This window comes from Myotis myotis, unplaced genomic scaffold (genome assembly GCF_014108235.1).
Source record: "Myotis myotis isolate mMyoMyo1 unplaced genomic scaffold, mMyoMyo1.p scaffold_m19_p_7, whole genome shotgun sequence".
Classification (NCBI taxonomy): domain Eukaryota; kingdom Metazoa; phylum Chordata; class Mammalia; order Chiroptera; family Vespertilionidae; genus Myotis; species Myotis myotis.
Genome location: NW_023416379.1, coordinates 25,803,106 through 25,816,627, shown reverse-complemented (window position 1 = coordinate 25,816,627; position 13,522 = coordinate 25,803,106). Strand labels below are relative to the sequence as shown.

Sequence of the window (13,522 nt, the reverse complement as noted above, 5' to 3'; positions counted from 1 at the left end):
TTTTCAAGTTGAGTTATAATGGAGCCTTCTGCATCACATTTAACATTTATTTTCTTGAAGGTTATTCTCTGCTAGAGATGCTGGCAAAGAATGTTGTTTGACTTCCTTACACCATTTGTACCATTTACAATAGCTCAATATAGCAATTACCTGGGAGGCATTGTGGGTTCAGTTCCAAACCACTGCAGTAAAGCGAATACTATCGCAATAAAGCGAGCTGTTATCTTTTTGCTGGTGGAGAGTCTTGCCTTTAATTAGTAAAAACGCAATATCTCTGAAGCTTAGTAAAGTGAAGCACAATAAAATGAGGTATTGATGTTGGGAAGACAAAGAAACTATATCAAAGTCAACTGGAGTTCAGTACTTCAATTCTCAGCTCTAAACTGTTGTGAATTTGATTCCTTCATGTTGAAATAGCACTTCTTTTATGAGTTGGAAAGTGCTTATAAACTTCGCTGGGATTTAATTATGTTGTTGCCATCTCTGAGCTCCGATGAGATCATTAAGCTGGGTAGTTTGTTTCTCTGACAACAAAACATTTTGTGCAACCAGATTAAGTTAACAGGGCAGACTCAGGGCACCGACGGCTGGATGTTGTAACTAGGAATCTATAAATAAAAACAAACGAGGAAGAGATAAAAGGCATGCTTAGAGTGCCCTTTCAAAGGCCGAGATAATGGGAATGTTGGTCAGTATGTGAAAGCCACAATATTACATTATGCTTCCATTTTTTTTTCACTTGCTTATTGAACCTAGCTTTAAGCCAGATGGGAAAGTAAATTTTCTAAAGAGTGATATGAAATATTTATCAAAGCTGAAATATAATACAAGTTTTGAGCATAAGCCAAACAGTTGAAGTGTGTTGTCTCTTCTTTAACGAAATACATATAGCTTTAGCATATATTATATTCATTGCTGGATAGTAATATTGGAAGAATTGGCTATTGCCAATTCTGAGCTGCTGACCTCCTGATATAAGCTCTGCACTCCCCTGGCCGGCGTGGCTCGATTGGTTGGAGCGTTTCACATACGCCAGAGGGTGGTGGGCTCCATTCCCCATCAGGGCACAAACCTAGGTTGCATGTTCCATCCTGGTTGGGGTGCCTACAGGAGGCAACCGATTGATGTTTCTCTCTCACAATGATGTTTCTCTCTTTCTCTTTCCCCCTCTCTTCTTCCTTCTCTTTCTTCCTCTCTCTAAAAATCAATTTAAAAATGTTAAGCTTTCTGTGTTATGGTGCATTCATGGATATGAATGTCAAGTACAGGTATGCATTAGATCACTATAAATCATCTTCCAAAATAGTGGGGCTATTTATGAAATGGGTTATCCATAGCAGTTAGCATTTATTAGGCACTACCATGTACAAAGCACTGTGACACTGGGGCTCTCACGTTATTTTGAAACAACCCTTTGAGAGTTTATATTCATTTTGCAGAGCAGGAACCTTGAGCTTGTTCTCAAGGGTCGTCTGGGTTCCCCACTCCCAGGCGGGAGCAAAGCTTGGGATGTGCACTCTGCTTTTCCGGCAAAGGCCCCTGGCCTCTCTAGTCTGCGCAGCTGTCTCCATCCATGAATGTGGTTGCTCACTTATGTTTAATAAGTTTGTGATGTCCTTACGAAAAGCACATTCGTGTCTATTTTAGTTTCATTTTGTCTGCAAGATGTAAACGACTAAGTCTGAGATTACCAATGTGTGATGGAATCATATCTTTGTGATTTAAGGTCATATACACAGTGTCCATCTCTACGGTGTTTTGTCTTTTATCCCTCTATTGGCCAAGCAGTTTTTCACACTTTGGGCATGAGGGTTCCTAGGCTTATACTATTAATAGGCCTTTAATACAGTTAATTTTAAACCAATAAGGTCATAAAGTTAAAAGTGGCTGTATTATATTCTGAATGTTCCCTTTTAATAATTATATGCCTATTAATTTAGTTATTTATGAACAAAAGACACTTGGTTTTTTAAAAGAATAAGTTACATTAGTATTTATGACAATATGAATATAATATCCATTCTTATGAAGACCAAAACAGTATTGTAAAATAAGCCCTCTTTTTTAAGAAAAGGAAACAATGGTGTACACACACACACACATACATACATTTCTTCCAATGTATTTTCTAGGCATGTACCAAATTTTCATTCAGAGCTATGAAATGTCATGGAAAGGAACCTAGTTCTTTAGGCAGAATTCTGTAAACACAGTATATTTACGTAAATTATTTTGATATATTTATTTGCTAAAAAATTTGTTCCACATATCAGATTTTTTAAATGCATTTGAATCTTTATTCTACAACACAAGCAACATAAATACAATATCTTTTAAAATATTTCTCTTTAGAATTTTCATTTTCACCTCAGATAAAATGTACACAAAATACACTTGCAAGCTTGCTTAGAGAGACCTGTTAAACAATAGATTATATCAAATCAAACAGTTATATCAACATTTAAAGGAGGGTGGCTTTCAGTTTTTTTAAAATAAACGTGACCAAACTGACAAGATAATAAGGCAAAACAAAAACTGTACTTCCTTGACAAGTCCTTTGAAGTAAACACAATGCTTCAAGGCTCCTGGTGAATAGAGTTGCAATGATGAATTTTGCATTTTGTAGATGAAATGGCACACTGACTCAAATCATTATGGCTATACCAAGCTTCATTTATTTATAATTTTCAATGAAAACAACTCGACTCTTTGGCATCATACAAGAAAGGATAAAAGGATCCTTACCACCCGTTGGCTTTGTTTAGAGTGGGGAAATGGTAATAGGGGAACTGTTTATAATGTAATTTACTTTTATTCCTTTAGAAAAGCATAAAACTAATCTTGAATAATAGTTGTTTGGCATGACTAGGGCAATAAATATTTATTCTTAGTTCCCTACCCCCACCCACCCACCAAAAAACAAACCAAGAAACATAAACAACCAGCCTTTCCCTCTAGGCACCTCCTCCTGCCCCTATCATGCCTTACCCGTATATTCTACCACCTGGTTTCAACTGAGGTGAAACCGGAATATCAAAAGCATTCCTCTTTGTACCATTTTGCCTATTTAGTGGGAAACTTATTTTTATTAGAGAGAACCTCTTCCAACAAGAGCCAGAAGAATGAACAGAGGGAGGAATACAGAGTAGCTTGCACATATTGTGAGGTAGCCATGGATGACCATGGGCGGGTGGTAGCGCCAGGGTCCAGAGCTTCCCTAACTTGAAGAGAAATCATATCTTATGTAGTAGTTTGGAAGATCTCCCTCTCCCCTTTTTGGCACCAGTTGGCAAAATAAATTGAAAACAAATTATTCCTAGAGATTAATTTTAAAATTTAATCTGAAAATAAGTTATCATTAAAAGAATTAAATGCATGCATCATTTCCAGGAAAAGTTAAAACAAAAGTAAAATAAATTTAAAAAACCTTTATTTCCATCCAGAGGCAAGGATTTGAATCCTTGATACCATTAACACTTTGATATACTTTTGGATCTCATTAATTCTAGTAAATATAGTCATTACTTTCTATTCATACAAAAGGATAAAGTAATTTGAATGAAATCAGGGTATTTGAGAAGTATTTAGAGAAACTTTATTAAATCAATAAGAATTATGTGTAATTAAAATAGCTCACACACAGATGATGATTTTAAGGTACTTATTTGTTTTCTCTTGAATTATTCCCTCTGTGTTCCTTCCTCCATGTAAAAAGAATTTCCAAGGCTAATTACTTGAATAAAGACTTAAGAACTAAACTAAGGCCCAGCTATCTTTGAGTTAACATGACATCACTGTATTCGCAATGCATATTGATGCATTTTTACATTTCTTCCATCATTTGGAAAATGAGATAATGAATATGGCCTCTATTGTGCAGATATGAGTGCAAACCCAACATATTTACTCAGAAGACTTTAAAACAGGCACATATACTGCTCAAAGGGGAGGTGGTTATGTTTGCAAATTTCCATGAAGCCATTTGGTAGACTGTTTGCAGGTCTACAGGAAATTAAAATATTAATTTACACCAGACACGTGAAAAATGAAGGCACATCAAGTAGTGTAATGTCATCTTGAAGTGCTGACATTTTGGTGACTAATGAGAGAGAGAGAGAAAACGACTGGCAAGCAAGCAACTACTCAAAAACATCTGGAAGCCAGGAGCCAAGATTATAATGGAGTCGACATGGAAACATTTCATTAAAACTGTATGGACAGAAGAAACACAAACACCACATACTTAAACTTAAAATCACCTCAGCACAAGTCAAAGGGCCAACAGGATACAAATGATCATCCACAGAATCAATGTTTCTAAATACAAAGACGAGAAGCTTATACTGATCTCACTGTTCCATAGAACTTATACATTCATTGTCCTCTAGCTTATAAAAATACACACAAAACAATTGTTGGTATAATAAACCATGGAAACTGGGAAGATTGAGCAGGAATGCTGTGGAGCAGGGGTGGGGAACCTTTATTTTGTCAACGGCCATTTGGATCATCATTCTTGGGCGATACAAAATTATCAACTTAAAAATTAGCCTGCTGTATTTGGTCAAACATTTAATTAACTCACCCATAATGCCTTGGCAGGGCCAGACCAAATTATTTCTGGGGCCTCCTATGGCCCAAGGGCGAGACGTTCTCCACCCCTGCTGTAGAGAATCTAATCCCAAGTTGTTTGCCAAGGTTAAGTTCAGTTTTTCTCTAGTGCTTGATAAGTCAAGCTGATCTTAAAGATAAGAGTTGGAGATATTTTCAAGATAGTGGTTCTCAGTGTGGTCCTCAGACCAGCAGCATTGGCCTCCTCCAGGAACTTGTTAGAAATGCGGATTTCCAGCGCTACTCAATCTGTTTTAACCAGCCCTCCAGGTGATTCTGCTGGGTGCCAATGTCTGAGAACCACCATTCTAAAGTCAGACGACACTAGACAACCACGACTTAAACCTTCAGGAGAGGAATAACAGTACAAATAATTCCTGGTGGTTGAACAGGCTGGGAGGACCATAACTGGATGGGATTCACCAGCAGCCAACTGCAGCTTAGTCACGAAGATGTTCAACCAGTCTCTCCCCCTGGAACCCCCTCGCATTAGTTCACAGAGAGGAAGGTTTTGCATGGTGCCAGTGGTGTGAGGGTGGCTTTTCTTCAGTTAACAGTGGTGCCACTGTTCATAAGGAAATCGAGCATTGCTCTCAACTGAGTTTCTCTTAAACCATCCCAGGAGATGATTTTTTCTTTTTCTTTTTTGGTCTGTCTTCCCTGAATAATTGTGTTTTGGAAATCTATATGGTGTTCTAGTCCAAAACTTTAATTATTAGTTACTTCCACATCAAACATGAACATCACATACAAGCACAGCAAGAAGATCTCACAGTTTTCTAGACTGGCCCACTGATCAATGAGGGAACACAGTTTGTTTTCTTGTTTTGTTTCTGATGAAGCATAATTATAAGCAAGTTCTTCACCAATTTCATAAATCTTGCCCAAGAACAGCTCATATTTCCAATAAAAAGTGCTTAAAATAGTCTCGTGTATTTTAAGGCCACACTAAATCTCACTAGAATCACCTAAATGGAAGCCAAGCACATGGAAGTTCTAAGTTTGTCTTTTGCCTAAAGAATAAGTAGGAATATTTAACTTTATGGCACATGGTTACTATGGAGATTGACCTGATGCTCTCAGTACCTGGATCTTTAAACCATTTTGTCTAGCCAGTACTTCCTCTTTAGAGTGTGCATTTGAAAATGGTTATTTATTTTGTATATTCCCAAACTTAGATGATGACCTATAAATTTAGTACAATATACTTCCAGGGAAGCAATAGAGAGGCACTGTTGGCTATGGTCATTTAAAAAGGCTCACAATTTGTGCATGTCATTCCAGATGGAGACTGCCATGGTTTTCCTGCATAACAGCTGGCCATGAACAATATTATTCCGTCATTTCCACCTAATTGGCAAATTTTCTAAATTACCACTGAATGTCTGCTTTAAGATGGAAGTTTAGATTTATTTTTGAACATTCAAAATATTGTTGTGTATGGTCTTTCTGTATATACTAGTAAACATGATCCTTTTCTTTTTTAACCTTATTTAAAAATCCCCATAAAATTATGGATCTGGAACATCAATCAAGTATTTTTTAATTTATTTTAACTGTGTTAATTCCTTGAGACACTAAAGTGTTTACTTGGTGCATTTAGAGAATGGTATAGTATAGAGAACTCTTTTGCAACCAACTTTGCCATTTACTGGTTATCTTGGGCAAATTTCTTAACCTCTCTGGGTCTCTTCCTCATCTAAAAAAAATGAGGAAAATACCTGTTTCACAAGGTTACTGTGAAAATAAAATAAATGTAACTTGGCAGGAGCACTCAACAAATCTCACCTCCTGCTGTTTGTAACTTCTTGCTGTTCAGTTTGAAGGGACAGACATGAGTGAGCTTCCCTTCTGAGAAGCAGTATTGTGATGTATTTGGGGGAAGTCAAAGTTATTATGTAATTGCAGTTAAGGCTATATCACTTTCAACTGACTGTACAAGCCTTCTCCTTAAAACAAGAACAAATAACCCAGTGATGTTGTTATAAAGAAGTTTCAATTTAAAGGTACTTTTGGATTCTACTACTTTGTCATGTCTGATTGAAACTACTTTAACTTGAATGTTGTGTATGCTAGCATGAGCCGTGGCCAGTCATGAAATAGCCTACAATGGTAAAAGGTGCCTAGTTTTGTGTTGATGGAGAAGGCTAGAGAAGAATCTTAAGGAGAGAAAGAACAAGATGATATAGAGAGGCAGCCTAAGCATCTTTAAAAGCTGATCAGGAGAGGCAAGAACGAGGAGATCCTCCATCAAATCTGTGCCCTCCTGGCAAGGAGAAATCGGATGAAGACTGTGATATACCTGGCTGAGCTGTTCCGTCAGGGATTCTTTTACACTTTGAGTTTTTCAGATGATCATGATGTGCAGTTTACTAAAATACTAGAAAAAGAGAGTAAATCTCACCCTTAGGGTAACACACACTTAGTAAATATCGGCAACTAAAAGTTACATGCAAAATCTTATTCTGCTTAGACCTGTAAGTATGTGGTAATAACTGTTTTAACTATGAAGGCTGCCGAGACCTTGGTCTATCAGAGACCTTGGGGCAAAGCAGAAACTCAGACACCAGGACGAGTGTGAGGGACTCACTGGGCACTCTGGGAAGGGACCCGCGTCTACCTCTGCCAAGGATTCCTAATTATCTCCTTTTCTTCCCCATCTGTGGGAGGATTTAACCGACTTTGTTGTGACTTGAAGTCCTGTTCATTAGAGGTTATTTGCATCAACTAATGTCATTTTTGAAAACTGCAAATACCTCTGGGAAGTACTGCTGTGACAGTTAATTTTCTGGGTGAATTCTGATGTGGCTGCAGAGCAGAGTATGTAGGGAATGGAGGTGGGCTGAAGACCAGTGTGGGTCTCAGGTGGGCTACAGAAAGGGTGATGGGAAGGGACCAAAGCCTCTAACAAAATTATAGGTAAAGAGCTCTGTGTGTTCCCTCATCTCTTTATTCTTGGTACCCACAATCAGGTTAGTACTAGAGCAGTGTTTGGATAGAGTATGCGGTAAACCCATTTTCATAAACTAGCCTTGGATCCCATGATAGAGAATCTGTGGGAGAATGAATTCTGAGTTCTAAATAGTGAACACACTCTGGGCCATGGCATTGGTAAATTGAGACTGGCTTCCTTTGAATTTTCATGCTTTACAAATGTTTATATGTAACAACCTTTTATAATTACTCTGATTTGATACGCTACTGAAGCACCCTCTCTCCCTTCCCCCCACCCCGGCAACCCCCAGTAAATTTTATAGTACTCACTGGTGCACAAAAGAGAGCTGAACTTAAGATAAGCTATAAAAAGAAACAGAACAACCCTGGTGTACTGTATTTGTTTAAAAAAAGTATCTACCTGATTTTCAATTCTACTTACAAAATATAAAAATTCAAAAGCACTAACACAGCTCATTGCTATCCCAACAATTCATTGCTTGTTACAAACAGTTGATCTGTTTCTAAACTCAAATTATTAACTAATGAGTAAAAACTGAAGGCAAAGAGTGTGTTTTGTGGAACTGAAAAAAATGTCTTCTGGATTCCATGGTGATTTTTAGGTGGCATACTGAACGATAAAGTTCCTGCTTTTAGACTGCCTAAATAAATCAGCTGTCTTTCTGGTAACCTTGTGGATAAGTTTACATATACCAGCACTGAGTAAAGCTGTCAATTTTAAATCCTTATTTTAATATTGAAAAGTTGATGTTCTATTTTTAAAGATGGCACATACAATTATGAATGCATTTTTAGGGGCTGGGAAAATTATAATGTATGTCATAACAACTAACTCTACTAGAATATATATGAATGAGCTTGGCTGAGGAGTTTCCATAATTGTTATTATAATTTAAGAAATATTAAATATATAATACATAATAAGATAAAGGTTCCAGATTAATTTTCTAGTAATATTTAAGAAAAATATTCACTTAAAATATTGGCCTGAATAAGAGGACCTCAGACATGAGGTAAATGTACTTGCCGGAAAGGAGAAAGATCTTAAGTGGAAAAACTAAATTTCTTAGACTTCATCCTGTGTCCCCTTCTCCTTTAGTTTTCTTCTGAGGCTAGAGCTTGTGTAACTGACACCATAATTTCATATGGTTGCTGTATAACAGCAGAAGATTTCATCATAATCTCCTTTCCCACCCCACCAGCTGTCTCCCTACCCCACACTGCCTGCTTCTTCCCTGAGAAGTCTGCTCACTGAATAGAGAACTCACTTCCTTTTCTCCAAGGGTGTAAATAGCAAATGAGTTGCATTTTAACGTTTTGTTTTCTTATGTTGAGATAACTGTGGAGCATAGAAATGCCTGTGCGACAAGGGACTAAGGCACCATTTTTTCTTTCCCTTTTCTTTTCTGCCTTGGGAGCAAAAGCAAAGACTAATGGGACCGCCAGGTGACTGGTCAGTCTTCTGAATCTTGGCAATATCTGTATCAGCAAATGTCACTGGGTACTGGGTGTCAAAGGCTGCCATGACACCAACTTAAAACTCTGCCAGGAAATAATTTTCTTCCATTAGAAATAGGGAAACAAAGGCACAACAGTACCTTATACAAAGATGTTGGTGAGTACCAACCAGAAAATCTTGACAACTTAGGACAATTTTGAAATGTTCTGGAATATTTTACAGAGAAAATCATCCTTTTCTTGATTATGACACCTAAGAATATGAATATATCTTTCTAGCTGTTTTCTTCTCCACCAAATGCACAATCATGACATATGTTTGGTACTAGGTGTATGCGTGTTTATACATCAGCTTGACTTACCAGCAGACATTTTCTTAGTAATTGCATTTAAAAAAAAAAAAGAATCAAATGGATCAATGTAGTTTTCCAAGGAGTGGTCTTTGAAAATGCTGATAACATTGCAGGCGAAAGCACTGGGAAATAAACTTCACGATTTAGGAATGTGTCAAGGAATGGAGAAATAATGTGCAAAATCAGAGTATCATTTGTCATCTAGATACAATCTTAGTATCCGGAATGGCCCCAATGCGATTAGTTAGAGAGCAGTTGATGGTTCTCTGAGACACTGGTGTCAGCGGGGCTGGTGGTGGGGAAAATGCTGTCAGATTGGCAGGCAGACTCTAACCCTTGCTACTGAATTTCTTCAATGTGAGTCTTCTACACAATGATGTCATAGACACGGCCCACTCTGCCGAGCCACTCTCTCACAGCCTGGCGAACTCTGATGTCCGTCACGTGACAGGTCAGCTGGCTGATGCATGGGAACACTGCTGGCTGGAGGGCCGTGAAGGTCGGGTCTGGAAGGATCTGAATCTGATTGAGAACTGTTAGCACCATGTTGGTCCATGCCTAAGAGAAAGGATTTAAGAGAATCATCAGCTTTCTCCTGTGGTTTCATTTGAACTCTCAGGTGTGGCTCAGCCCTGCCAATTTGCAAATGAGTTTTCTCAGGCTTTTAGGCTGTAATAAATTAGTCTTTACTAATAAAATGTCATTGTAACTTCATATTTACAGAGACTTATCTAACATTACGAATACCTTATTTTCAGGTTTCACAAACTATAAAAATCTTATTTACTCCTCAGTTTTAAAAACTCTCTTGCTTTTTCATAGTGGGATTACTATAGGACATATAACACTTTTAATCAGCAGTCACTATAACGCCTAGAAAATTTGAAATATTTCTATTTTAATATAGGATAACTTTTAAAATCATAAGCAAATCTCCAAGGCATGAAAAGCAATTAATAAGATATGTTATTTGTCAAGAAGGTCATCTGTTAAATAATCATCATACATCACAGTTTGGTCTTTTGCAAATCTATGATTTCTGTGGATTCTGAATTATGAAGTTGAGTTCGGCATTCAAGATACTTTACTGGAAAATAACACATCGTACAAGAGATTCATACTATTTCTAAATTTATGTTCATTCAAAGAATATATCTCTGTATAGGTTCATGAGATCCTAGGGCCCAAGATTGTCTAATTTATTATGCCCTTAGCAGGAGTCCACAATTTCAGGAAAACATTGGATTGTTCTTAAAGGGCTCTCTACGACTCCAGATACCCTCTATTTGTTTTCTCCCCATCTCATCTATTCTTAAATTGAACAAAACAGTACCAACACTGTTTCCTTCTCAAGCTCATTTTTTCAATGTACGATGGAATTACAAATATGAAATATATGCATGAACAGGCACTCAGAGCCTTCTGAAGAATGAGAATTTTTATGTGCTCTGGATGGGTTAGGAAAACTTGAGATGAAAACAATTCATCAGCATAACCACCTTTTTCCTTTATATTATTCTTCCTAACTATGGAATTTCTTCAGATGATAAACTCGGGACTCTATACCAGCTAAAGTACACCCATTAAAAAAAACTTCATTGTTGAAAGTATTACATATGTCTTTTTTCCTCCATTACCCACTTTTAGCCCATCCCAGGCCTTCACCACACTATTGTCTGTGTCCACGGGTTATGCAAATTCTTTGGTTGATCTCTTCCCACCTGCCTTCCCTCTGAGATTCAACAGTCTGTTGCATTCTTCTATGTCTCTGGATCTATTTTGTTCATTATATTCCACATATGAATGAGATCATGTGGTATTTGTCTTCCTCTGACTGGCTTACTTCACTTCGCCTGAAGTACACCCATTTTATATGTTTTAGCTTCCATCTTATTTCTCAGTAATCTCTGTTATAACCCATAAACACAATTCCTGAAATTTTCTAGTAATAACGTGTCAGTTTCACACTGACATCACTGATACAGGCAGATCCTGGTCTTAGTGTCAGCCCATCCTCTGCCTTTGGAGGGGAACTGGGTCTCTTATTGGTGTCCCTCAAATCTTGGACAGTGTAAGCGTGCCCTGTGCGGGGCGTGTGCATGGTTAGAAGCCCAGCCTGCCGGCACTGCTGGGGCAGTGCGCCCCACCCCGCAGCTCCGCACCGTCTGCCCGGCAGGGACCCACCTGGATCTGCGCCTCGGCGTCCCTCACGGACACACTCAGGGAGCTCCCGGTGGAGCCGGAGCGGGGCCTCTTCTCCCGCAGCAGCTCGGGGCCTGCGCTGAAGGAGTGCCGCATCTGCCCTTGGTCCACCAGGTGCTGGGGCCGCTGCAGCAGCGGCGAGTCCGGGCCCCTGGGGCCCAGGGCCTCGCCCTTCTTCTCCACTTTGACCTCTTTGGGGAAGGAGGGCAGGTTGTGCTGCTGCTTCCTCTTCTTGTACTCCGTCATCAGCTTGGAGATGGTTCTGTCGGCCGCCATGCTGTAGATTTTGTTGCCCGCGCTCTCCCACCACTCCTTCTTCCTGCCGGGGTCCTTCTTCTCCACCTTGGGGCTGGGCGGCAGCATCAGCGTGTCCCCGCTGCCCGCCCGCAGGCTCGGGGACTCGCCCCCGTGGTCCCGCGTCTGACTGCGGTCGTCCTCGGAGGGCGTGTCCTTCCCCGAGAAGCCGCCGGTGGACGGGGTGGAGGACTCGGACTGGAAGGAGGGCAGGATGAAGCACGGGTCGCCCCGGAGGACGGGCGCCTCCTCCAGGCTGCTCTCCAGGTCCAGGTGCATCTGGATGTAGTGGTTGCACAGCTCCATGCACAGCTTGTGAAGCCGCTTGACCAGCCACACCCAGTCGGCGTTGCTGACGGGCTGCACGCTCAGCGAGGGCAGGCGGGCCCGCCACTGCCTCTTCTCCCTGCCCCTGGGGGGGCTCACCTGGGCCGTCTCCTCAAAGATGTCCTCGTCCTCCGAGGAGCACTGCTGGGAGGAGTCTGAGCTCCTCTCGTCGTCCTCGAAGAGGACTCTCTTCACCTGCTCGGCAGTGATGGGTTCCTGGTTGGTGAGCACGGCACAGACCAGCGCGTGGAAGTAGATGTTAAAGCTCATGGCCGACTGGCGGTAGAGGTTGGCGGCGCCTCCAATGCCCGACACTTTCTTCAGCAGGCACTTCAGGCCCGGGCTGGTGTCAAACTCCATGGCTGTCCGGTAGGAGTCCAGCAGCAGGTCGAAGATGACCGCCAGGTTCTGCATGGAGATGTACCGGAGGAAGCCAGCCAGCTTGGCGTCCGGCACTTGGATGGTCTTCTCCTCTCCAGGAGAGGGGCCTTTGACAAACTCTTCCAACAAGATGTCATACAGGTTCTGGAGCAAGACTTGATGAGACAGTAAGCTCACCACAATTTCCCTGAAAGAGACGCTGCAAATGGAAAGAGTGGGGACTGATGAGTAACCTCTGCCTTGTATGATATTTTAAAAGCTTTACACATTTCAGAATGACATATGCAAAATCACAAACTAAATTACTTGTATTTTAATGCCTTCTTTAAAAGGGCATTACACAATAACCATTTTAATCATAATAAATGGAATTCCTGACACTTTTTAAGTTATGACACTAATTATCTACAAGCCTTAGAAAAATAATAGAAGGGTTTTATAGCAACTGGGATATATAGGCATAATTATGAGATAGGACGCATTTTATATCTGAGTAATTAACATATCAAATAAAAAAAGTAATAGTTTCTGTTGTATTTTATTAATTTTAACTGGATTTTTTCTTAAACCCAATATTTTTAGCAATCTTATTGAAGTTTAGCTTTCTAAGGACCAAAACAGTTTAACTGTTAATGTTTTAGATGCATATATGTAAACATAGAGGAGAGCCAAACATTTTCATTCTACTTCTGTGAAAAAATGCCATTGGGATTTTAATAGGGATTGTATTGAATCTGTAGATTGCTTTAGGTAATATGAATATGGAATATCTATTTCTTCGTATCTCCTTCGATTTTTTTAAAAACATATTTTATTGATGTTTTACAGAGAGGAAGGGAGAGGGACAGAGAGTTAGAAACATCGATGAGAGAGAAACATCGATCAGTTGCCTCCTGCACACCCCCGACTGGGGATGTGCCCGCAACCAAGGTACATGCCCT

At 39.8% G+C, this 13,522-nt stretch overlaps 1 protein-coding gene across 4 annotated transcripts in view; it reads right to left on the bottom strand.

Moving 5' to 3' along the window:
- Nucleotides 1-3,413: 3,413 nt before the first annotated feature.
- ARFGEF3 (ARFGEF family member 3) overlaps nucleotides 3,414-13,522 on the bottom strand; it is a 131,019-nt gene continuing 120,910 nt past the window's right edge. For 3 of the 4 annotated variants that reach the window (XM_036316579.1, XM_036316578.1, XM_036316580.1), the window contains 2 exons: nucleotides 11,562-12,780; nucleotides 3,414-9,935 (listed from right to left, as the gene is read on the bottom strand). In XM_036316579.1, the coding sequence (XP_036172472.1) occupies nucleotides 9,744-9,935; nucleotides 11,562-12,780 (1,411 nt within the window). In that variant the 3' untranslated portion in view covers nucleotides 3,414-9,743. The remainder of the gene's footprint in view (nucleotides 9,936-11,561; nucleotides 12,781-13,522) is intronic. The other variant, XR_004968743.1, reaches the window with a different exon arrangement.